We start from the raw sequence: 26,840 nt of genomic DNA on the forward strand, positions 1-26,840 counted from the left end.
GCTATAGTAATCATAAAATCTGGGCAAAGAAGTCTCATTGCAGGGGGTTTAGAAGATTCTCATGTAGCAGGTTTCCAGTCAGATCACTATAAAGAGGACCGACAGCAAGCATGTTTCAGAAAACTAACAAGAAATTTTACAAAGCAAGACACACCCACTGTACAATTGATTTTTTAAAATGGATATATATTAGTATGAACTATACAAATTACAAGATTCAAAGCAGTGGTGCAAATGTACTGCAAAATATGCGCAAAGGTAGTGACTTGGATGGAAATCTGTCAGTGCTATAAAAATACATACAAACAAAATAATTTTCCTTTGATAAATCTACAAGGTATAAAATTAAGAGTATTTACATAATTGCCTACTAGATATGTGAAAAATATACCATGCTAGAACAACCTCGTTCCAAAGTTTGAAACATAATTTCTGTCAAACAAAAATATTCTTCATACAATGTATGAACTTATCGATAACTTTCTGGGTATAAAGTTGTTCTTTATGTGACAGTCAGATGAGGATCCCTCTGAATTATATTTTGATTAGAATTTTGTTTCACTGGGTACCTGGAAGAAGACAGAAAGTTCTTGCTTTAAAAGACTTGTTAAGTTCTATCCCTCTTAATAATCATATCTTGTATTTAAGAAGAGGAAATGTGGTCAATCTGATTAAAATTGGGAGCTAGAACTTACCAGAGTCACCAACAAGTTTTTTGTCTTCAGTTTTAATGATCAAATAATACCTTCCACGACTACCTGGTTAACGTAGAACCATGTGATACCATGTTGTAATAGAAGTGTATCTTTCAAAGGCCTAATTTAACTTAACCAAAATAAGAATATAATGTGTTGTAGTAATATATTTCTTCACATTTGTTACAGGGGCCATACAAACTCAAAGGGGCCAAGTGTGCTGGTCAGGGACACTCAGCTTTTACATGAATCACCACTGGTGGCCTAACCACGACTGCTGATTTATCTTCCTCTAAGTAATGCAAAGAGCTCCTGTTAAATATTTCTTTTTTTTAAATATAGGGAAACAGGTACAGGATGGTATTGACTACATTCTGTTTGACAGTTGGTTCTAAAGCTATGATTGGACATCAGATTTAAATTCTGTTCCTATACTTGATCATTTAAAACTTGGTGACAATTCTGAATCCAACAACTGGGCAGAGGGTTTCTGGTAAGGCTCTCTTTGTGGGGGCCTTGGGCAAGGTGCTAGATGTGGGGTTTTCTGGAAAACAGCCCTGGGAAACAGAATCATGGCTCTCCTCTCCCCCACCAGGTCTAATTTTCTGGAATGGCTTTTTCACCTAACCTTTTTCTGTTTGATAAAACTCTTAATAATCATCCAGGCTTATCTTATGCTATACATTGCTTCATTTCTAATTTAAATTCCTTTTTGCTATTCTTCTTAGACCTTTCTTCAAATAAGAGAAATACCACCAGCCACTTCCTGTACTTGAAGACAATCATTAGATTCTTTCCCAGGACCCTCACATCCATTAGTTTTTCACCAAAGGAAACAGCCAGTATATCATAGTGTGCAGAACATAGATCTTGACATCAGACAGATCTTGCTTCAAATCCTGTTGTCAGTTTAGTGTGTGACCTTAAGCAAATTAGTTAAGCTCTCTGAGCCCTTCTAATTTCCTCATTTGTGAAATGAAGATATCTTCTTTGCATATTGTTGTAAAGATTGAGATCATGAATGTAATGCACCTACCATATACTTGCCTTACAGCAGATACCCATTTTGATTTGTAGTTCTGCTTTTCCCAAACTAGAGACAGTCCCTTATAGGAGTGAATATTCTAGAAATGAATATTCTAGAATGAAACGGCACTATCCAGTTAAATGATGATTTGACAACTCTTTCAAGTAAGGAAGTAAAGGAACCTAACTTTCAGTGCTGGGCTAGGCACTGTCTAGGGGCTTCCCATGCATCTGGGGGTCAGGATGTGTACATTAGCTTCTCAGCTCTATCACAAATTCATCTGTAGATGGAAACAGTAATTCCTTCCCTGCCTCATGGATTGACAAGACCAGAATAAGATCTTTGTTGTAAGTACTTTGAAAACAAAACGTTCTCTCTCTCTGTGCTCAATATTGCACTAAGAGATCGAGTATCACTATTTTCCATCCTTTGTTTGTACTGGTCTGAGCTCATTTCCCCCCAGAGTCCCTATGAGATTGACGTTGCTTCAGTTTTCTTTCTTTTTTTTTTTTTTGTTATTGCTTCAGTTTTGTAGGGATGAGGCACAGAGGCTCAAACAGGTGCTGGACTTTCTGCAGTGTGCTGGAAGAGGCCTCACTATTTTTAAAAGTGTTTTGTCCTAATGTCTAGATACAGGTAAACCTGCTGAGGAATCTTACCTGACATTCCCGATTACGTAATGCTCCATTTGTGTTTATGGTGAAATCAAATTTTGCTTCTTTTTCCTGAAAAACCAGGATGGAAATATGGATTAGGAATATATTTTTCTAATGTTGAAAAATAAAGGGAAATTTAAGAAGCACAGAGGGTTGGTTATACAAATGTGAAAGTCGCCAAAAAGCTGGTACCTGACTGGGATTAAACTTCGAAGTACTATAATCTTTCTTCGTCAAAATATGCAAAACAGCATCATGGATTGTTAAGAAGAATATTGAGTCCTTGACTTCATCATCAAAAAATTCACACCGTGCCAGCTTCTCAATGAAGTCATCTGAAGAGAGGAAAGAAAGAATAACAGGAAGAAGTAATTGTTTGGCTATGGGTTTCTCCTTGAGGTTGGGGATTTGAACTTACGTTTGCAAATGTGCATTTCACTGATGTTTGGTTAAATGTTTGGGGGTTGCAATGGTACGATACCAGTGTACCATTAGTACAATGTCTTCTGGAACTAAAGGACACCTTTCTAAGAAAGTTACACATATAATGTGTTCATGTAAAAACAAAGAAGGAAAAGGTTCAACTGAGAAAAACTTTTAGGCAGGAGACTTGTGAGTTAATCTCCCTCGTTAATGACTGGAGCATCAAATGTAGCTTATTACTAAAAGCTGAGATTCTGCCAAAATAGAATGTATACTCATGGACCAGTGCCCTGGTTCTGGATTTACTAGTTACTGCTTTAGTCCATTTTCCCAAAGGTGCTGGGTACTATCAGAAAACATCTTCCTTGGCACCGTACATTACCTCTCCAGTCATCTTTGAGGAATTCTATTCTTGTAGGCACTAACCAGCATTGTTTGCACAGATAACCAAATATTACATCATGTCTACTATATGCAAAGCTCTGGCTGGGTAATATGAAGGATCAAAACCTAAGTTAGACATGAATCTTGTCCTGGAGTGAAGGTAGAGCACTTATATACTATCTTAATGAAAGGGAAATTGTTGTAGAATCATAAAGGCAGGAAGCAATCTGATTTTTTTCTTTAATGTTTTTTTGGGGTCTTAAATAATGCCTAGCACAAGGTAGGTCCTCAGATTTTTGAAGAATGAATAAGAGAGGCACAGATCATGTGCTATGGAAATTCAGAGAAAGAAGGGTAAAGGTTGTTTCCTCTTGGCAGGATTCTGGGAAAACTTGATGAAGCAGTTACCGTTTAAAAGAATGCCTAGGATCTGGAGAAAGAAGGATGAAGAGAAGGTATGAAAGGGTGGAGGTGGGAAAGTCTGTTCACAGGCAAACTTTCAATATCGACAAGACCTAGCAGTGTCTGAGGGAGAGGGAGAGAGGAGGGCATTGTGGTTGCCAGAACCCAGGATGCAGGTGGTGTGCACTGAGAGGGAAGGTGATGATCTTAGTTAAGGACCAAGAGGAATGCCAGGCAGCAGAGGCAGCAGGAAAGGACAATCTTAAAAAACCTGGGATGATGGAGAAAGAATAAAATTGTTTAAGAGATTAAAGGGTTACTGAGATTAAGAGAATATTTTTAATTATAAGGAAGCCTTGAAACTAGAGTATATCTGTAGATTTTATGGATAGGAGCCAGTAGAGAGCAAAAAATTAAAGATGCCAATTTCACGTCTCCCTCAATTTCACTTGTCCTCCCCCTCCCTAAAATGCTTTCCCCCAAGATACTGTCAAGGTTGACTCCCTCACTTCATTCCAGTCGCTGCTCAAATGTCGCATTACTGGACATCCTTGATCACCTGTCTAATATAGCACTACCCCTGTGGCTCTGTGTCTCTTAACCCTGTTCTTTTCTTCACAGTGCTTATCATTACCTGAAATATCTTTTTATTTGTTTATTATCGGGCTTTCCCACTAGACTATAAGTTTCATGAGAAAGATTAATGGGATGAGTCAGAAAATGGGATGGGAGAATATTCTAGGCATGGACAAGGACACTGATTAGTTCTTGCAGAGGACTTAGATGAGAACTGATAAGTATCTGGATTAAGACTATAGAAATGGAGAGGAGGAGTGATTCACTAGGGAATATTTATGGTGACTCACTGAATATAGAGGGATGGGGAGGAGAAATTAAAGACGGCTCCAAGGTTTCTACTTTGGGCAACTGGGTGGGTATGTGGTGATGCAGTGATCAAGATAGAAAAGGAGAAGGAGTAGTTTTGGGAGGGAAGGTAATATATTTAGTTTTGAATACATGTATCTTAGGTACTTGGAGGACATCCAGATGGTTGAATACAGGGTCTGCAGCTCAGAAGAAAGGTCTGGGCTGAAGGTGTAGTTAGTGGATTCATTAACCTGTAGACATACTTGCAGTCATAAGCATGCTAAGAGATTGACTTAGAAAGAGTTGATAGAATTAGAACCATAGGGTTTAGGTTTGAACCTTGGGGAAGACCGACTGCGGTGTGGAGAGGAAACAATGTCAGACACTGTGGAGCTCTGAGAGTGGTGGGAAAGGACTCAGAAGAATGGTCTTGCAGAAGTCAGGGAGACAGAGGCTAAAGAAAGGTACCTCAATGCTAAAGTAAGCTCCAAGAGAATGAGGCTGGGCTGGGGGTGGTTGATCTTGACAACCTGGACATCATTGATGACCTTGGCAAGGGCAACCTCATCAGTGAGGTGAAGCAGAAACCAGGTAATTATGGGCCGATGAATCGAGGGAGGTGAGGAAAAGAGAAAACAAGCCTACTTTTCTAGGAAGTTTAGGGTAAACAGTGGTTACATATTCACTCCTTTGCTGCCTGTTAAACTAGGATTCAAATTGTAAAGTTAATTACATATTGACACAACTCAAATATAAATATGCTGTTCCCTAGAGATTTCTATTGGAAATCTACAAATTAGATTTCCTTCTTGGTGATCATAAAAAGTGCCTGTTCTTTGGAGAAGCTGTCTAGATTGAGAGTTAGCAGTGAAGAAATTGTCAAAATATAAAAACAAAACAACTTACCATCAGTTCCAACAATATACACATCTACCTGAATCCTGATAAATTCTTGCAAGATCTGTTAAAAAGAAAGTAGATCTTCCTTAGGGAACAGTTTCTCTTGTCAGAATCATAAAGAAAACTATCATAATTATGTCTTAGGGTGATATGTTGCTTTCAGAGCCTTTTACATTTTGAACAGAGACAATAGTATAGAGATACTAAAGTTAATAACAAGGCTCTATCACAAAAAGAAAGAAATCCAAAGGAAAGAACTCTAAGGAAGGATGATGGGAAAATGTTCTGCCTTGACTCACAAGATGAACTCTGATTTAATTTTAAAAGTTTCTTCTATGGGATGATCTTGACTTAGAGCTTTCATCTATATAAAAGTTAAAAAAACCCCATGACCCGTACACATTGTTCTTTTTATTCCTGTCCACAGTGCCTGGAGGTATCTAGCACCAATGAATCTTTATCCGTTTTCCTGGTCTTTAGGCTAAGAACAAAGGCCAGTAGTGATATGAGAAAGGTCATATAAGGTTAAGAAAAGTATCTTGTACTGTTGATCAGTTTAGCGATCATTAATATCACTATTATCATCAGTAAACACTTTTAGAGCCTCTACTGGGCTGAAGTAAGAATTAGGACCTTAAGGAAACCAAGGAAACCTAAGGCAGAGTCCCCGTCCTTTGTGCTATACTGCCAAGATCAAAACATAAACTTCTTGTGTATTTTCTCCTCCAAAGCTAAAATAGACAGAAGCAAAGAAAAAGAAAAGGCAAGCAGTCTCAAAAGTTATGTGATGTTTAGATTTTTTTTAAGATAGTTTGAAGGAAATAAAATTGATCCTATTTTTGAATTTTATATCCAGTTCACCTATACTTAACAGATCTTAGGTCAGTTTTTATGTAGGCAGATTTCTATAAAAAAATAAGCAAAAGAGGGGGACTTGGAATTCTTAAATTCTCTTGATATCTGTTTCTGCATTTCTGTTAGAAACTCATTATTTCAGAAATGCTGACGAAACTGTGCAAAGAGCCTGCAACCTGATTGTTACAAGTTCTGTTTTAAAATCACATGTGACATTTATTCTTTTGCATATCTGCTTAAAAAAAACCACACATTGTTATATAGTCAAGTGAAATCTCACTGGCTTATGAAAGATGAGGATAAAAACAAAAGGCCACTTTTTTGTTCCACTTTTTCCCAAGACCTCCTCTATTTCAGGACAATTGAGATACAACACCCACAAGGATTTGAAGGCACTGCAGAATTGGAATTTAATAGGATTATGAGCATTGTTGTCTATAAGCATACATTAGAAATTATATGCAGTCTCATGGGAAATGCACTTTTAAAGAGTTCTCTGAACATGCCCCACCTGCACTCCCTGCATGAAATATTCTAAGATTAAAATTTACTTCTACTTAAGCATGTGTTATCTAAAGGAGCATCCTTCCACAAATACACCTTTTTTACCTTTAGTGACTGATTAGCTGTTTCCATTCAGAAAAAAGAAATTACCATTTTGAGACCCCTCATTGATGAAATGTCAAGAAATGACACTGCTGAAAAGTCAAGAATGAGGCTGTGGAGGTTGATTTTAGGGACCATGATGTTGAAAGGAAGATCAGCGTTCCAGTCTATCTGGAAGGGCAGGTCTGTTGTATTGATGGGCTGATCCAGTTCTTCTATATTATCATTGTCCAGCTCTTCGTCAGAATCTTTAAAGCCATCAACAGTACATATATATCCTTTCTGCAAGAGAGGATACTAATATGCATAAGAACTGTGACCAAGAAAAACACTGTGGGCAAAGATGTCACAAAAAAAGAAAACTACAGGCCAATATCGCTGATGAACATAGATGCAAAAATCCTCAACAAAATACTAGCAAACAGAATCCGACAGCACATTAAAAAGATCATACACCGTGATCAAGTGGGGTTTATCCCAGGAATGCAAGGATATTAACAAATATTAACAAATTGAAGGAGAAAAACCATATGATCATCTCAATAGATGCAGAAAAAGCTTTCGACAAAATTCAACACCGATTTATAATAAAAAACCCTCCAGAAAGTAGGCATAGAGGGAACTTACCTCAACATAATAAAGGCCATATATGACAAACCCACAGCCAACATCATTCTGAATGGTAAAAAACTGAGACCATTTCCACTAAGATCAGGAACAAGACAAGGTTACCCACTCTCACCATGCTTATTCAGCATAGTTTTGGAAGTTTTAGCCAGAGCAATCAGAGAAGAAAAAGAAATAAAAGGAATCCAAATGGGAAAAGAAGAAATAAAACTGTCATTGTTTGCAGATGACATGATACTATACATAGAGAATCCTAAAGATGCTACCAGAAAACTACTAGAGCTAATCAATGAATTTGATGAAGTAGCAGGATACAAAATTAATGCCCAGAAACCTCTTGCATTCCTATACACTAATGATGAAAAATCTGAAAGAGAAATTAAGGAAACACTCCCATTTACCACTGCAACAAAAAGAATAAAATACCTAGGAATAAACCTACCTAAGGAGACAAAAGACCTGTATGCAGAAAACTATAAGATACTGATGAAAGAAATTAAGATGACACAAACAGATGGAGAGATATACCATGTTCTTAGATTGGAAGAATCAACATTGTGAAAATAACTATACTACCGAAAGCAATCTACAGATTCAATGCAATCCCTATCAAACTACCAATGGCATTTTTCACAGAACTAGAACAAAAAATTTCACAATTTGTATGGAAACACAAAAGACCCCAAATAGCCAAAGCAATCTTGAGAAAGAAAAAGGGAGCTGGAGGAATCAGGCTCCCTGACTTCAGACTATACTACAATGCTACAGTAGTCAAGACAGTATAGTACTGGGCTTCCCTGGTAGCGCAGTGGTTAAGAATCTGCCTACCAATGCAGGGACCATGGTTCGAGCCCTGGTCCGGGAAGATCCCACATGCCACAGAGCAACTAAGCCCACATGCTGCAACTACTGAAGCCTGCGTGCCTAGAGCCTGTGCTCCGCAACAACAGAAGCCACCACAATGAGAAGCCTGCACACTGCAATGAAGAGTAGCCCCTGCTCGCTGCAGCCGAAGAAAAGCCCGCACGCAGCAACGAAGACCCAACGCAGCCAAAAATAAACAAATAAAAGAAAAAAGACAGTATGGTACTGGCACAAAAACAGAAATATAGATTAATGGAACAGGATAGAAAGCCCAGAGATAAACCCGTTCACATATGGTCACCTTATCTTTGATACAGGAGGCAAGAATATACAATGGAGAAAACACAGCCTCTTCAATAAATGGTGCTGGGAAAACTGAACAGCTACATGTAAAGGAATGAAATTAGAACACTCCCTAACACCATACACAAAAATAAACTCAAAATGGATTAAAGACTTAAATGTAAGGCCAGACACTATAAAACTGTTAGAGGAAAACATAGGCAGAACACTCTGTGACATAAATCACAGCAAGATCCTTTTTGACCCACCTCCTAGAGAAATGGAAATAAAAACAAAAATAAACAAATGGGACCTAATGAAACTTAAAAGCTTTTACACAGCAAAGGAAACCATAAAGAGGTCGAAAAGACAACCCTCAGAATGGGAGAAAATATTTGCAAATGAAGCAACTGACAAAGGATTATTAATCTCCAAAATATACAAGCAGCTCATGCAGCTGAATATCAAAAAAACCAACAACCCAATCCAAATATGGGCAGAAGACCTAAATAGACATTTCTCCAAAGAAGACATACAGATTGCCAACAAACACATGAAAGGATGTTCAACATCACTAATCATTAGAGAAATGCAAATCAAAACTACAATGAGGTTATCACCTCACACCAGTCAGAATGGGCTTCATCAGAAAATCTACAAACAATAAATGCTGGAGAGGGTGTGGAGAAAAGGGAACCCTCTTGCACTTTGGTGAGAATGTAAATTAATACATTCACTATGGAGAACAGTATGGAGGTTCCTTAAAAAACTAAAAATAGACCTACCATATGACCCAGCAATCCCACTACTCGGCATATACCCTGAGTAAACCATAATTCAAAAAGAGTCAGGTACCACAATGTTCATTGCAGCTCTATTTACAATAGTCAGGACATGGAAGCAACCTAAGTGTCCATCGACAGATGAATGGCTAAAGAAGATGTGACACATATATACAATGAAATATTATTCAGCCATAAAAAGAAAGGAAATTGAGTTATTTGTAGTGAGGTGGATGGACCTAGAGACTGTCATACAGAGTGAAGTAAGTCAGAAAGAGAAAAACAAATACCGTATGCTAACACATATATATGGAATCTAAAAAAAAAAAAGTTCTGAAGAACCTAGGGGCAGGACAGGAATAAAGATGTGACATAGAGAATGGACTTGAGGATATAGGGAGGGGAAAGGGTAAGCTGGGAAGAAGTGAGAGAGTGGCATGGACATACATACACTACCAAGTGTAAAATAGATAGCTAGTGGGAAGCAGCCGCATAGCACAGGGAGATAAGCTTGGTGCTTTGTGTCCACCTGGGGGGGGGGGCAGATAGGGAGGGTGGGAGGATAGGGAGGGTGGGATGGAGACGCAAGAGGGAAGGGGATATGGGGATATATGTATACGTATAGCTGATTCACTTTGTTATAAAGCAACAACTTACACACCATTGTAAAGCAAATATACTCCACTAAAGATGTTAAACAAAACACTGTATGTCAAGGATAAGTAGTGAATTTCTGAAGCATAGATTCAGAGTTGGGTCAATTGATGGGATTGTAAACTGTTTTATTTGGAGAATAAAAAATTTCTTAGGGGCTTCCCTGGTGGCGCAGTGGTTGAGAGTCCGCCTGCCGATGCAGGGGACACGGGTTCCTTCGTACCCCGGTCTGGGAAGATCTCACATGCTGCGGAGCGGCTGGGTCTGTGAGCCATGGCTGTTGAGCCTGCGCGTCCGGAGCCTGTGCTCCGCAACGGGAGAGGCCACAACAGTGAGAGGCCCACATACCGTAAAAAAAAAATTTCTTAGGAGAATACAATTTTAAGGAGACCCTTAAAAACATGACACTAATTGACACACAAAGTACCTTGTTTATCCGGCATTTCATTTAAAGGAATGGAACCAACCTCTTGAATTACATTTTACTAAGCTTTTAGGTATAATATGCAGAAATGTGGGCAAGAAGCTTACCAGTGTCACTTGCAACAGGCCTTTCTTCTGCAGTTTTCGGATTTTCTTCAAAGCTTTGTTGCGCTTGCGAAGAATTCGAAGTGGACTAAAGCCAACCTGAGAAGCCCATTGCTGTGTTACAAGAATGCTGAATATTCTGCTACTTATATAGCATAATTCTAGTTAATAGCATAATTCTACTTATATAGCATAATTAAGTGGGATGGGTTGAGGGATTGGGGCACATAAAGCAGATATTTGAAATAAAATTTACAAGTGGTCCAAACATCATCATTGAGAGCATTGTATCCGACCTATGGTCTGCCCAGCCTGTATGCAGTTAACGTTCAAAAACCTCTGTACCATCCAGGTTTTATCCCTAAAGTATCCATTAATGGGTCTAAATTCTATTGGAAGTTTTTGTTTTTGGCCCACACAACCCTTAGGGAATTTTATTTTATTTTATTTTTTCTATTTGTTGAATATGAGTGGCATCTAATTAGTATCCTGCTTCTAGATACTTTTTATTCTATTAAAATTTGTATGATTATATTTTATAATATCTACTATTATATATCTTATTTTATACTTTTAGTATTAGATCTGAGGGTAAGGTTCATTTTTCCCCTTTCCAAAACAAATGTGTTCTTATTGTGGTAATATTTAGCTCCAGAGTAATAAGTAAGGAGGATCAAATTATGTAATAAAAAACATCATTGACAAAAAAATGTAGTGAGATGGAAAGATAAGTGAAAAGGACAGTATCTAAAGCCAGATAGACAGTATGATCCCATTTTTGTAAAAAAAATAAAAATTGTTGGGTAGAAAGATATTTGATGCATAACAAATGAGTAAAAATAGTTAGGGTTTAAGGCAGAAGCTCTGTGCAAGGTACAGAGTGGACCAGAAGGCATGTGAAAGAGTGAGTGCTGAGCTTTTGTTTCTTAACCTTAAAGTCTGCTTCTTTGTCAGCTTCTCTCCAGTCCACCAGGGACACTAGTTGTTATTTAGTGTTAAATATTCATTTATATTTATTCATTTCACTTATAAGTATTCATTTGCTATCCTGAATCTCTTCAAGGATGCAGTCAAATATTAAGGACTCGTGTTGTTTCTGAAGTTGATTCCCAAAGAAAATCTGTAGGAGATCATCTGATAAAAACCAGCAGCCCAAAATCTTGTGGTAAATCTTTTTACTTTACAGCAGAATTTAATAAAAAGGGGCTCTATATTGGACCTTATACAAAAAGTCTCAGGCTTCCCTGGTGGCGCAGTGGTTGAGAGTCCACCTGCCGATGCAGGGGACACGGGTTCGTGCCCCAGTCCGGGAATATTCCACATGCCACGGAGCGGCTGGGCCTGTGAGCCATGGCCGCTGAGCCTGCATGTCCGGAGCCTGTGCTCCGCAACGGGAGAGGCCACAATAGTGAGAGGCCTGCGTACGGCCAAAAAAAAAAAAAAAAAGGTCTCATTTCCCAACATGTTAATGGACCCCTTATAATGTAGTTCCACCTGCCCTGGGACACAGGATACAAAAACACAAACACAACCCAGCCTCAACATATGTGAAATGAATGACACTCCTGTTACAGAACAAGCATTTCTTTCCTAGATATTCAGTGGAATTTAAAAACATTAATAACCCCAAACCTTACAGCATCGATAAGTTTCTGCTTAAAGAAACTAATGTTTGCAAAGTAAATAGGAGATGGACATCTGAAAATCTTCACACCGTCTGGTTCATACATCTGTAAGGCAGAGAAGTCATAGTAGATGGTGCCCATTAGATTTATATTAATATCATTTAGCCAATCAAAGAGAAAAATTGAGTTTTCCTTACTTCAGAGTAATCTTTTCTATTCTTATAGATGTTGCTCCTGCCAACATTAGCCAGCGTGCTGCACTTAGGACTGTAGGGAAAAATCAACACCAAGTGAATCATTCATGCATATACGTTAGGCCTATGAGGCTAACGTCGATGTTTTCCCAGCATTCCAAAGCAGGCTTACTTTTCCAAATTTTAAAGGTTGGGGAATCCTCACGCCATCATGCCCTGGAGGGCAAACACCTTCTTTGACTGACCCTCCCACAGCTCCTGGAACCGTACCTCTCCTCCCATTTACCACATCCAGTTTACAAAGCACTTCCATATGCTTTGCCATTTTGATTCTGAATATCAGTTAGTGGGTGAAATAAGGCAGATACAGTCACCTTGTTGTATGGATAAGGACATGGAGAAGTATCATGATTTGCCTATGACCACTCAGTTTGTCTCTGTGTTTGATGGGTCCCCAAGAAATGAATGAAAATATGAGTGAATAAACAAGTGCAGGAACATTTCAATGTAAATGTGTTCCGTCAGTCCAGGATCAACCTTAACTATGATAATACCTTCTGTTCTAGAACACCTTAGATCCCAACAAGCCTTATCTCTCTGTCATGCCATGTAATCCAACATAGGCTGAGTGACCACATGGTGGTGACATTACATGGCAGAGATTTAAGAATCCAAAGATGTTTGGACTGGAATTCTGTTAAAAATCAAGAATTCTAAGTAGCTTTTGTGGCATTTTGGGATGAGGGGGGCCTTTGAGAAGTTCTCTAATCCAGCTCCTTGATTTTCAGGTGGGAGCCCAATCTAACAACCCATCCAGAGGAACAACAACACTCCCCCAGACACGGAGAATCTCAGAATCTTCTCAGAAACACTTTCCCATGTTTAACAAGTCTGAGACAAAGACAGTAAACCTGCTCAGAATAGAATTACCACCAGTTTACAGCTGGGCAAACAGACTCAGAGATTTATGATTTCTTTGAATTGGTGTCAAAGCAGGGAGCAGACCAATAACTGGTGGGATCTGGCTGATGCTCTAAGGTTGGGCCATTCTTTCACCCTCAGGCCTTGGGGTGAGGCAGAACAGATTGGCCAATCTTCTCTTCCTTTTTTTTTTTTCTTGCTACACGGCACAGCATGTGGGATCTTAGTTACCCACCAGGGATAAACCCTCGCCCCCTGCAGTGGAAACGTGGAGTCTTAACCACTGGACCACCAGGGAAATCCCAGGCTTAGCCAATCTTGATAGATTTGCATACCTATCCACTAAACTGCTTTTCCCTTAACAAGTGACAGGTTTTTTTCTCCTCCGACCTGGGCAGGTCAAAGCCTGCAAGGATGCAGACCACAATGAGCACTTACAACTGGGTCCTGAAGACGATAGTCAGGAGCTGAAGCGCCACACTAGCAGCCAGGCCTAAACCGAGGCCCAGGACAACGGCAAAGATGAAGGTCATGACCCAAATTAGCTGTCAAAAGAAGGCAACACATACACCACCGTTTACTCTCATTTAAGTACAGTGTCCTAGGTCCAGAGCTATAAGAAAGCATGAACTTCTAGGGCCCAAAGCAGAAGTTGGGAGTGCACAGCAGAAGGGACCTGCCTTGAGGTCATTTCTGCTGGCTCGGGTTCTGAGCTGCAGAAACACAAGCAAATCTTTTCAAAAATCCCAAGCGAGTGTACCATTTCTAATCCCATCCCTGAGCCAGTTAAGGAAATGATCGAATCTGTCACAGCGAAAATTCCAGAACCAGCTGCTCTTTGTCAAAATCAGCAAATTAATTGGTAGAGCCTGGACTAATTTCTTACTTTTGGTCCTCTGATTTAATTAAAGGCTACTGTCTCTACCAGACTCATAGCATGCCAAAAAAGTGTTAAAATCCCTAACACTGATCTATCAGCAGCAAAACTAAACCAAGTGTGGTTTATTACTTTATGCTTGTTAAGTACCATAAGCTATGTTAACAAGCCTTTTTACACCACAGACCTTGACCCTGATATAATTAGGGACATGGGCTTCTCATTGTAAGGCATGCTGAGAGCGAGGGGAGCCTTTATAGAGTGTTTCCAAAAAAGGAACGTTCAGAATTTTTCTTCACAGATTCTCTGGAAACTAACATATGATGTAATGAAGAACAGAAGCAATGCATACCCTAAGATTCAGAGAGTTTCTGTGGTGTTAGAGGTGACTTCAAGAAGTTTTAGAACAGATCTAAGAAGTTCTCTCCTTGTGTTTCATGGACCATTGCCTACTTGCAAGTAGCTCATCCTTTTACATTAAAATCCCAGAGAATAATCATTAGAGTATGTAGTTTCAGGATAGCAAATAAACTCAGGTTATTTGAACAGACAGATAGAAACAAAATTTCACTTTGTTTGCAATATAAATATGCATTTTACATCAGCATTAAAATGTCATTCTGATTCCTCTCTTTCAAATACCATCGCCTCTACTTACACAATCATACTTATCCTTTCGCCACAATCTTCGTATTTCTGTGAACTGCATCAGCATTCCTTTCAAGTTTCCAAGGGCTAAAGCTGCCAGGACAGACTGTGAAAAACATAAAGAGCAGATGTACTTTGAGATAATCCAATAACCATAGAGAAGCAAAGGTGAAGGTTGTAAATAAGTGAGTCCTTTCCAGGGCCTCAAGGCCTATCAAAGGATACACCCTTTTCTGGTGTGCAATGCCACGCACGATACACCAGACCCGGGACTGTGAGCTGTCCCCAGCCATGATTTTGTCCCCACCACAGTGACAGGGACATGCCATAGGTGATCTGATAGCATTTACTCGCCTGTACCTTGGGTCAGAGAAAGGCAGATCTGAAGACCTATGACCAAAAGAAATTCTTCCCAAGCAGAGGTGGTCTAGTGTATGTCTATTTACTGTAGGTAGGGAGAGGGGGTTGCTCTTCGTTTAAAAAAAAAACGTGGGGGGACTTCCCTGGTGGTCCAGTGGTTAAGACTTTGCCTTCCAATGCAGGGGGTGCGGGTTCCATCCCTGGTTGGGGAGATAAGATCATGCCTCGCCGCCAAAAATCCGAAACGTAAAACATAAGCAATATTGTAACGAATTCAATAAAGACTTTAATAATGGTCCCCATCAAAAAAATCTTTTTTTAAAAAAAAAAGAAACTTGGGGAGCTTGGGGTCTTGGAATCAGAATTCAAACCTTGGATGATGATCAGTGATCATGTGATTTAGTAAGAGGAAGCCGAAGATCACAGAGAGGTTCGCAAAGATTTGACGCCGACTCTCTGGGACAGTGTGAACCTTATCTGTCTTGTTCCCTACTAGATCCCCAGAACCTACTGTGGTAAATGCACGTGTTGGGGGGGGGCTTCATAATTATTCAGCGAATGAGTAGGTGAACTAGTGAGTGGAAGAGGCAGTAACACAGCCTCCTTTAAGAAGCCTGATGGTGATACTGCTGAACAGTAGAGTCACGAAGAGGGGTCTGGGTGGTCAGCTAAGCTCAAGTTTTTGTTTCGTGGCATGGCAAAATGAGATAATTTGTCTTGCAGGAATTATGATAATTAAGGTGAAAAATGCTGAATGGCACCCTCTCTTCCTTATTTGGGTTTTAACACAATGGTAGGAACAGGCCCCCAACCCCTGCCCCCAATTCAGCTGTTCAATTCTGAATGGACTATGGAATTTGTATACTGACTACTTTCACACCGTAAAAGAAATGTACAAAGAAAAACCAAACACAGTTTGTGTTTTCCTATCTCAAATATAGTTTAACTGATCTAGACATTTTTTATTTTCACAAGTTATGTTTATAATTTAATGCCTGACTAGCTCATTTACTCACTGTGAGAATACAGGTTGTTGTTTAGAAGACTAAATATTGTCTTAAGTGACTTTAAAAAGGAAATTACACACAAATGCACACCAGTTAAAAAATGGGGGAAACTGGATAAAGTCTGTAATCTGGTTAACAGTACTGTACCGATGTCAATGTACTCGTTTTGATATTGTAGTGTAGCTGTGTAGATGCCCTGCCCCCCTGCCATGGTAGCTGCGTGAAAGGTTCGCAGTACTCTGTACAATAAGCCTGCTGCTTTGGGGGACTTTACTATAAAACACGTCAAGTACTACCTGCAGAAGAGACATATTTTTTCTTTTCATTAGGCATTATTTACCACCTGGTCAGTATTCCATGGAAAAACAACTTGAAAATGGGTAAACAACATATATATGTATAACCGAATCACTTTGCTGTACACTTGAAACTAATACAACGTTATAAATTAACTATACTCCAATTTAAATTTTTTTAAAAATTAAAAAAAAATTGAAACAATTTACAGTGAAATACATACACAATAGAGCCCTTTAAAGAAAAATAAAGATTACAGAGCCCTGAGAAGCCATAGACAGGAAAAGGGGAATCATTTTACCAGGAACCAGGTATCCATACTGTAATTGCTACAAAGGATTAATTGTAAACAAAATGCTTAGAACTCTGCTGATGCTTAGTAAGCGCTCAAGGGACGTTCATTCTTAGCTATCATGAAGGGTTATTTTGTCCTTATATGATAAAAAGAAGTAGACCAGTTATTCAGATGAAACAAAAACATTACAGACACAATGGTCTAAGAAGGAATTGTCACATGGTTCCTTTACAAAGTAGGGCCTTTGATTAGCATCCTGGACAGCGTCACTGGTGTGGTTTATTCACGAAAGAGATAGGATTTTAAACGGCAATTGTTTTTTTAGTTTCTCCCAAGTGAAGTGGGTGAGGTAGAGCCCAGGGATACACATGGGAGGAAGCACACGGGGCAGAATTCTCTATTTCGGGGAGCTGTGTATGCCTTTATTTTTATTGAGATATACATTCTTACACACATTATTTCTTTGGTGGTGACTTTTTGACCCATTTTATGCCATTCCTCTGGAAATCAGTAGGTTAGCATAGGAAGAACGCATAATTTTAGCAAAGAGTACTGTGCACTGCTTGGCCACATTCAGGATAACTGCCCTGGGACTCCAGAAACCTTGGACAAAACTCATGGTCCGGCAACCCACCAACAAGGAAAAAGGCCTAGATAACAACCAACAGACTTTGGTGGGCTGTGTCCTGTCTCTATGTGCTTCGTAGTCAGAGGTATAATAGAATGTTTGTAGAATAAGAATAACAAAAACAATGATAATCTTTACAATAAAGGCTAGCATTGGGACTTCCCTGGTGGCGCAGTGGATAGGAATCCGCCTGCCAATGAGGGGAACATGGGTACGATCTTTGGACCGGGAAGATCCCACATGCCGCGGAGCAACTAGGCCTGTGCGCCACAACTACTGAGCCTGCGCTCTAGAGCCTGCGAGCCACAACTACTGAGCCCGTATGCCGCAACTACTGAAGCCCACGTGCCTAGATCCCGTGCTCCACAACAAGAGAAGCCACCACAAGAAGAAGCCCATGCAAGGAGAAGCCCACGCACCACAACGAAGAATAGCCCCTGCTCACCACACATAGAGAAAGCCCCTGCACTGCAACGAAGACCCAACGCAGCCAAAAATAAAAAAATTTTAAAAGGCTATTATTTATTAAGTGTTTATCATGTGCCACACCCTGTGCCACCTAAATATTTCACGTGCATTATTTCATTCAATTTTTGCAACAACTCTGTAAGGTGGGGACTATTTCCTTCCCTATTTTACAAATGGGCAACTTGAGGTTCAGAGAGGTTAAGTAATCTGCCCAAAACACACAGGTAATAAGAGGCAGAGCCGCTTAGAAGTACATCTACAGGACTAGAGCCGGTGCCCCCTGTACTCCCTCAAAGTCAAATTAACACCACAAAGAACAAGGTATTGACCATCATCTGGTTTCCTACAGATTCTGTATTTTCTAGGGCCCGCTGTTATTTTTGTAACCTACCACGGTGGACAAAGCGTTAAACTACGCCCTCAAAAATTACAGTTCAGGAGAGATGGAGAGAGGAGCATGAGGTGAAGGTACAAGGTCAAAGTCTAGCTGTTGGCTCCCATCCAGCAATCTGACAGCTTTGGTCTTGGAGTCAAACCAAACTCTGGGAGCTGCAGGGCGTATTCCTAAGAACAGGTTGTGTGGATGATAGCACCATTCTCTGAATTCGATAGAGGCCCTGATGACCTCAACCTTTAAGAAAATCTTCACTTTAGTCAATCCATATCGAAGCTGCTGTGCCAGGATGCCTTCCTATGTAAACATTAATTATATCTGGGGCTACAAACATAGCGGTTGAAAAGGAGAGTTGATAAGGCAGAGTATGAGTTGCAAGGGTAGAGTTGTTGGATATTTGCATTCCTAACATTCATAAGATAGTGCCAGGAGAAAAAGAAATCGTTTTGGCCCATAGAGTATTGGCTAAGAAGAGGATCTGAGAGTTTGTAGATACTCATTTTCCCTAGTTTAGTTTGTGCTTCCTCAGTTTAAGAACCAGGGTCCTTGATTCATCACCCAAAGGAGAGAGATGTCAGTCCGAGAGAGGAGTGCTACCTTTTGCAGAGGCTCCAGGAGAAATCCAATGGCTAGGATGACAATCAGCACGATGATGGCAGAGAGAAGGCCAGCAACCTGTGAAGATGAGAACATTCTCATCACAGACTCAACTTTCCCCCCGGGATCCGCATCCCCAGTGACTCAAGCTAGGACGACCCTCACAGCAAAGATCCTCCAGTACCTGGGTTTTGCCTCCTGTACTCTCCTGGACCCCTGATCTGGAGAGGGCTGTACTTGCTGCAAATCCTCTGAACGATCCACCGAATATGTTACTCACTCCCAAGGCGATTAACTCCTGATGGGAGAACAAGGAAGAATCTTCTTTAGATGCGACACCATTGATATTATGCATGCAGAATAGTATATAAAGTTGCCTAATTAGACCCAGCATCGGTTTATACTTACCTGATTGCCATCAATGGGATAATCGTATTTGAGGGAATAGACGCTGGCCACAGAGAAGGCCACTGCAAAGCCAACAATGGCAATGCCAAAGCAGTCTCCGATGGTATCTCGGAAAGTCTGCACATTAGGTGTGATAAGGGTCTGAAACCTGAAATTGAAATTAAACAAGTCAGAATGCCACCAACCTGCTTATAAACCTTCAACAGCATCCATTTGTTCTCAGGAAAAGTGCAAATTCCTTAGCAAGGTCCCAATTACCCCTCCTCCACATCTTGCTTAATTACTACCATTTTCCCAGAATTTATACTCCAGCTATACCAAGCTTTCTTTGTTTCTCATCACCCATCATCTCTCACCTTGACAGCTTCTAATTTGCTGTTGCCTTTCCCTGAACCATTCCCCTCATCCCTATCCTTCCCTCCAGAAAGTCTTCTCTCACCCCCAAGGTCAGGGTTAGGCAAGATTCTCTATGCTTCCCCAGTTCTTGATGCCTCCTGTTTCCATCCCTGCCCCTCTCTCCCCCAACTCTCCATCCAGACCCAGAGCAGGGACTGTAACTTCTTCATTATTCTATGACCAGGACCAACAATGGTCCTTCACAGCATATATCAGGTGGTCAGTAATTGTTGGGCAAGTCAGTGAATGAATGAATGCAATCTAGGCTGAGTTGTGCCTTTGGAGTATGACTAGGAAGAATTTAGCACCACTGAAAACCTTGGAATCTGTTGTCTTACTGTTGAAAAGCAATGCCGCCTGTATTTGATATGAGTGTAAATCTAGTCCAGTGATAGTGATAAATCTGATATGATTTTGCTAGCATAGCCACACTATAGTGTACACTTAGATCAATATAAGCTTTGTGCAAAATGTCTCAGATCCCACTTGTATTGTTATATTGGGTTGCAAAGCATCACCCGTTATGCCTCCAATAGCTATCCATGGATGAAGGCTCTTTGAGCAAACACAATTCTGAGAGAAGGAAAGCAAGAAATTCTTCGCTTCATTGAAAATGATAACCTTTCATGGAAAACCCTTAGCAAACAGATGGGCGTTAGACTCTGCGCCGCACTCCACAGAACTTCTAGAGCCAACTGTGGCCCTGGCGGAGGGCGGGTTTCCATTTAAAGTGAGATAGTGTCAGGGAAACACTCAAGCCACAGAGGATACTCCTGTACCTGCGCCTCATGAACTCAGAGCAGTTAAATAATATTTACTAATTGCATTATAAAGTCCAAATATCCCAAACTCAACATCAATTTACTAAAATGCTCAGCTCCTATAAACATCTGTTTCTGACCTAAAACTTATTGGAGGTAAGTTAGTTGGGTCCATTCAACTCTTTTTAAATTGCTCTTCATGTTTTGTGAATGTTACTAGATTTTTAGCTCTAATTTTGAAGAAGTATTATTATTTCATATTCTGCAGCTTTCATAAATCAGAAAGTTAGCTTGGAATATTATGTATAGTCTAAAACCAGTGGTACAATTATAATCTGCATTTTATACCAAAATAACCAGAAGCCTGCTATCATTCTTTTCTTCTAGCCTCTAATCACCATAGGCAGAGTGGTGTGATGGAGATTTACAGTCTGAAAACTTGATTCATTTCCTGGCTCTGCTACTTACCCAGGTTCCTCATTTGTAAAGTGATGATAATAACACTTGTTCTCTTTTCTTCATAATTTTTGTGGGAGGGTCAAATAAATAATGAATGTGACTACTGTTGACACACTGTAAAGTACAAAGTACCTGTAAGCTACTATTACAGGGTCCCTCTGGAATCTGAATATATCCTTTGTGTTTCCTTTACTATTTCAATGATCTCTTTCCTTCAGCCAAGTTATTTGCATTCGGTGTATGTAGCTTCACAAAGTCACTTCTAAGGTGTCATATTCATTAATAACAGATTAGCAATAATTAGCAATCGTTACCTTCCAGTTATCTTCTATTTGCAATCATCAGAAATCTAAAGTGCTCACTTGATTATCACTCAGAAAAAATGGGACTGTAAAAAGCATGTAGGGGCTTCCCAGGTGGCACAGTGGTTAAGAATCCACCTGCCAATGTAGGGGACACTGGTTCGCGTCCTGGTCCGAGAAGATCCCACATGCCGCGGAGCAACTAAGCCCGTGCGCCACAACTACTGAAGCCCACGCTCTAGACCCCATGAGCCACAACTACTGAGCCTGCGTGCCTAAGAGCCCGTGCTCTGCAACAAGAGAAGCCACCGCAATGAGAAGCCCGCACACCGCAAAGAAGAGTAGCACACGTTTGCTGCAACTAGAGAAAGCCCAGGCGCAGCAACAAAGACCCAACACAGCCAAAAATAAAATAAATAAATCAATTAATTAAAAAAAAAAGCGTGTAGAGTGCCTAGTACCTAATTTAGGTGCTAAATTAGGAACAGCAGTAATGCAGTTCGAACACTTACAGTAGGCCAGGCACTTCAGGACATCACACATATTAACTCAGTCCTTACAAGAACCCTATGTAATAACCTATGCTATTTTTAGCCCCATTTTTACAGCCAAAGACATTAAGGCACAGAGTTTATTTGCCCAAGATCAGGAAGTGAGTCCGAAGTAAATCCTAGGCACTCTGCCTCTAGAAAGCATGAGTTTGCTTACTGGGCTACACTGCCTCTCTGTAGAGTGTAATGACCTATAAATGTGAGTTACCCCTTTCCCTACCCACACACACTATGGAGGGAAGTCCATTGACATTTAAAATATATTTACTAAGTACTGTCTCTAAGATTGTAACTCAGTGTCCTTACCTTTTATTTCAAAACCTTTCTGGCAAGATCCTCTTTAATTTTGTATCTACTTATTTATCTAGTTTGTGTCTCCCAAGATGTTTAAATAAAGCATAATCGGGCTTCCCTGGTGGCGCAGTGGTTGAGAGGCCGCCTGCCGGTGCAGGGGACAAGGGTTCGTGCCCCAGTCCGGGAAGATCCCACATGCTGCGGAGCGGCTGGGCCCGTGAGCCATGGCCGCTGAGCCTGCACATCCGGAGCCTGTGCTCCGCAACGGGAGAGGCCACAGCAGTGAGAGGCCCACGTACCGCAAAAAAAAAAAAAGCATAATCACTTGAAAGTTGCAGAGTGGAGAGAAACACTAGAAATAGTCTTTCAGCTTCAGCCTAATTTCTCCCATTTAAGTTAAAAGTGATATTTGTGATCCAAATATTACAAGTGGTAACACAATTTTATCTGATGATAAAAATATTTTTTGCTTAAAAATATATATTTGCTTTTAATAGAATTTAGTTAGTTTTAAGTCAACAATGCAATGCATATAAGTGCTGATTCCTGGAATAATTCTCAAATACTCCTAAGCATGGGGAGGGAGGGAGGTTTTTTTTGGTTTTTTTTTTTTACGGGAATACCACCTTTCCTTGGTAAGCAAGTTGGAAGAAATTGATGCTATGGCCAGAGGGCAGAGAGAGGAAAGAGCACAAAACTGGATCTCCCTCCTCAATCCAATGAATGCAATGGAATACGTTTTCAAATTCCTTGTACAAGCTGCGCCTCCCATCCTTCTGCAGCGCTAAGAGTTGCTCGGGGCTTGTCTTGAATTTGATCTTCAGAGAGGACAGAGTGTGCCCATCTGGATTGCTCAAGCAGCGTGTGGCAGGTATTCCTTCAGTGTCTCCTTTGAACTGTCGGAACTTGGCTCCAGTAACCTCAAACAAAACACTACATATTGTTTATAGTAATTTATGGCCAAGGAAATCTGGTTTCCCTCGGTTCCTTTTAAGGGGAGGAGCAAGTTTACTTTGTCTATTTTTCTACTTTCACTATCTCACTTTTCTTGCGTGTGAGCCCCTTCTCTTCTGGTTTGTGAGTTCTTCCACACAGAGAAACTTTCTGATGTTAAGAACAGCAGACCCTATGTCCTTTGTGACTCCCCCCTAGAAGGAGGGTAGTGAGCCCTCCTCCTGGATGCATGATGGATGCCAGATACAGGGAGGGTTCTGAGCTGCGTTCATGCATTTCAGCTTGAAGTCGCTCGTCACTACTGCTTACTCTCTAATTAGAGCTTGGAGATGCCATAATAAGAGAGACACTTACCCACTTTTCATCTCCCCAACCACGGCCACGTTAAACCTGTTTTTGAAGTCAAAGCCATATGACACACCTGTTGCGATCACAGTCTGCAAAGTTGCAAATTGCCCAAGTTAGAAATGGGAGATGTAACTAAGAGTCTTGCTTTGAAAAAAAAATACCATTGCCAAAAGCCACCCCTTTACTTATTGAATAAGAATCTCAAGCTCAGGTTTGGCTACTTCTTGAAAAGTCCCGAGGCAATTCTAATGTACCACCAAAGCTGAGAACCACAGCTCCATTCCAATGGGTCTCTCACTAGGATTCTCAGAGGTCTGCTCTCTGCCCCATCCTTGTCTTACATGGAAAGAATAAACCCCAAGTCATCAAAGCAAGTTATTAAATTCTGAATAAAGAGAAAACCATACTAAATATGATACCCAGAAACTGCAGAGAGGTCACCAGTCCCACTAAAGCCTCCTGATCTACAGACGGTGAAGGGCTTTAGACATAAAAACACAAGACTAACGAATTATGAAAGAAAGTCTTGAGACGATCAGTTACCATGATGAGTTCAATTGGAATGGGCACTGGAAGTTTGGCTTTGTAGCGCTGATTTATTTCTTTAACCACAAATACCACCAACAGGACAACCAAGGATGTCACAAGGTCTGCAATATTAGTCTTCTCTATTTGTGAGAATATGGAAATTAGTACCTAGAGTATAAAAGTAAAAAACACCCAAGTGCTACATTAATGTGTAATTTGGATATAACACTTAATTCCAAATAGATAAAAATAAACATAGACGTGAAACGACTGACAGATTGATAGCAATTCCCTGTTCTGCTCATGTTAGCCACGAGTAATTGCAGAGACTAGCATGGAGATATGAGAAGGGTGAGTCAGCACAGCATTGTCACCACACTGGTTTTGGGATGCTCTTCGTCTAGTGTTGAATTTTCTTGGACGTTTTTCACATTTTTATAACTAGTCTCTTCTGCTCTTAGGTCTCGTTGCCATCTTTTAAATTTCACAATCAACACTACTGCTCTGTCCAGGGAATAACTTTTGACCTCTGGTAGTTTTTCTTAGCATGTATCCCCTTAATTCCTGGCTTTTTTTTTTTTTTAATGTTCAGACCCTTCATATTTCTTCGTTGACTGTCTCTGTCACTTTTGGAAACTAGTTTCCTGGCTAGCTGTGCAGTTCTCTAAGCCAGTTGGGTGCCGTATCTGTGTGATCCAGACAGCTCAAGCAGGTCCAAACTGGATCCCAAATGGTTCCCAAAAGACTCCACTTCTGGAATAGCTCTGGATGGGAGTGAGAGAGGGCTGGTTCCAATTTGGAGGGAGTTTGTCTCTGATTCCCAAAGACTGTCTTGACAGAAGCACTAACAAGCCCAAAGTCAGTAAAAGGAAGGAAATAACAAAGATCAGAGTGGAAAGAAATGAAACACAGACTAAAAAGACAATAGAAAAGATCGATGGAACTAAAAGCTGGATTTTTGAAAAGATAAAAGAGACAAACCTGTAGCTAGCCTCAGAGAGGAAGAAAGAATGAGGACAAAAATACATAAATTCAGAGGCGCTAAGAATGCTCTCTGTTCTACAGAACATCCTTTAGAGGAGAGGAGAAAGAACCACTGTTCTATTTACATATTGGCCAATTTCCTTTTGTTTTATAAACAGGGATGCATAAGAGTCAGAACTTCAATTCTAGAAGAGCAAGACCTGCTTTTTAGAACTAGGGAAGCACTTCCACTCAATCAGCACATTTCTTTCAAAATAAGATTTTGAGAAAGATTTTAAAACTTGGGACAAACTATTAATAATGGGCATCGATGTTTATTCTTTCTAAAAATACTGAACACTCAAATCTAAGAGAAGTGATAGTTAATTTCTGTTATTCACATCAGCTGATGTGGTATATGGTCGCTGTGGTAGATTTTCAGCGTTGTTCTCCTTGCCGCTTTTTCTTAATGTGAATACATTTCACAGCCCATTGATTTCTTGGAAGTTATAGGTAAGTCCTGCAGCAAAGGCACGAAAGGAAAGTTCTCCTGGAAACATGATAGTGAATTTCGTGTATTTCCATATTTTTTTAAGCAAAAGGAATACTTACTTTGAAAATTGAAAATGGATCAGCATGTGCTGGAACTGTCAGCTGAAGAATAAATTTGAGCTGGGAAACCAAAACGTGAACAGCGGCAGCTGTGGTGAAGCCACTGATTAAGGATTCGGACAGATAAATCACCACGAAGCCCAGCTGCAGAACCCCCATGAGCAACTGCAAAGAGAGAGAGCAGAGCCTTTGTTAGTGTAGATTCAGAGAACACCTCGGCAGACTGAAGGATCAGCTACTGTAATGATTCAAAATGTGGAGGTCAGCCTCCACCCCTGTGTCTTGAAGAAGCAAGTGTTGTTGCCTCCTGGAAAACCTCCCATGCAAGGTACCACCCTCTGCTTCCCTCCCCCATCCCAACACCCCCCACCCCAAGGTGGAATGTTACATGGTGTTCAAATAGCACATCAGTCCAGTATACCCCCAAGAACTAACAGGTTTCTTCTCTTCCCTCTTTTGAAAGTGCGGTATCTTTAGGAGACTCACCCATAAACCTTTCATAGCAGAATCTTATCTAGCATTAGCCCTCATAAATTTTCCCAGGGAATTTTCAGTTACCCTTTACAGCTGCTGTCGCATGCATGGGCGAACATCCATTCAGATTCCCTCAAACAAGTTGCTTGATTTTTGTTAGGAAATACGTAACTGCTCATGACATCAAAAGTGCTTGATTTTAAATGAGGGCAAAAGTGGTTCATTCCCCCAAAGCTTCAGGATTTTGCAAGAAAGTAAATGGATAGATGCTTGGCCTACCTCTCCACTCCTGTCCCCGGAATGCAAACTGAGCTGTGAGTTTGCAAATGCACTAGGATCAGAGATGCACTCGGACTCCATTGTTGAACTGACCTCATTGTTGGTCAAGAAGACCCACCACTTATGTCTTGGTTTGAATTGACTCTTTTTTTCTTTTTCTTTAAGGAATGGTCTTAACTAATAATATCATTAGCCGTAAACTTAAGCAACATCTTGAGGAGTCTGACATTTTCACTATCTAACATCTTGAGGATAGGGACATTTTCATAATCCAGGCATGGTGACAGGGGTGTGGCTTGGGAGTGAGGCTTTAAACCCCTCCATAATCATTTTCAGCTTTCTCCAAATCTTTGACATGGACAATTCAAAGTGCTAAGTGCCCATCCCTTCCAAATAGACTGTAGTCAATGAGGAATTAGAAAGAAAAAAGTTCCCAAGCTGCCAGTTTCTCTATTGCATGGAGTTCTGTTTAGTGAGTATATAAATTTCCAGGTATATTATTGAATTCAGCATTTCACCTGTCACCACATGTGCCTCCCCACTCTTATTTTTTCCTTCTCTCTAGACCCATGTTCAATCATCTTTGCAAAGTAGACCTGCCCTTTCACTTCTGGCTGTGGTAGGTGACTCTTAAATTATTTCCAATGG

The 26,840-nt window shown here is 40.3% G+C and overlaps 1 protein-coding gene across 1 annotated transcript in view; it reads right to left on the reverse strand.

The window, feature by feature from the left end:
- Positions 1-545: 545 nt before the first annotated feature.
- SLC26A3 (solute carrier family 26 member 3) overlaps positions 546-26,840 on the reverse strand; it is a 29,235-nt gene continuing 2,940 nt past the window's right edge. The window contains exons 5-20 of the mRNA XM_032643337.1: positions 25,440-25,604; positions 23,880-24,032; positions 23,343-23,425; positions 19,272-19,419; positions 19,048-19,161; positions 18,864-18,941; positions 14,828-14,923; positions 13,731-13,837; positions 12,375-12,444; positions 12,190-12,282; positions 10,556-10,651; positions 6,864-7,097; positions 5,361-5,415; positions 2,571-2,713; positions 2,382-2,447; positions 546-569 (exon numbers count right to left, since the gene is read on the reverse strand). Of these exons, the coding sequence (XP_032499228.1) occupies positions 546-569; positions 2,382-2,447; positions 2,571-2,713; positions 5,361-5,415; positions 6,864-7,097; positions 10,556-10,651; positions 12,190-12,282; positions 12,375-12,444; positions 13,731-13,837; positions 14,828-14,923; positions 18,864-18,941; positions 19,048-19,161; positions 19,272-19,419; positions 23,343-23,425; positions 23,880-24,032; positions 25,440-25,604 (1,725 nt within the window). The remainder of the gene's footprint in view (positions 570-2,381; positions 2,448-2,570; positions 2,714-5,360; positions 5,416-6,863; positions 7,098-10,555; positions 10,652-12,189; positions 12,283-12,374; positions 12,445-13,730; positions 13,838-14,827; positions 14,924-18,863; positions 18,942-19,047; positions 19,162-19,271; positions 19,420-23,342; positions 23,426-23,879; positions 24,033-25,439; positions 25,605-26,840) is intronic.

The sequence above is a fragment of the Phocoena sinus genome, chromosome 9 (assembly GCF_008692025.1).
Source record: "Phocoena sinus isolate mPhoSin1 chromosome 9, mPhoSin1.pri, whole genome shotgun sequence".
Lineage (NCBI taxonomy): Eukaryota > Metazoa > Chordata > Mammalia > Artiodactyla > Phocoenidae > Phocoena > Phocoena sinus.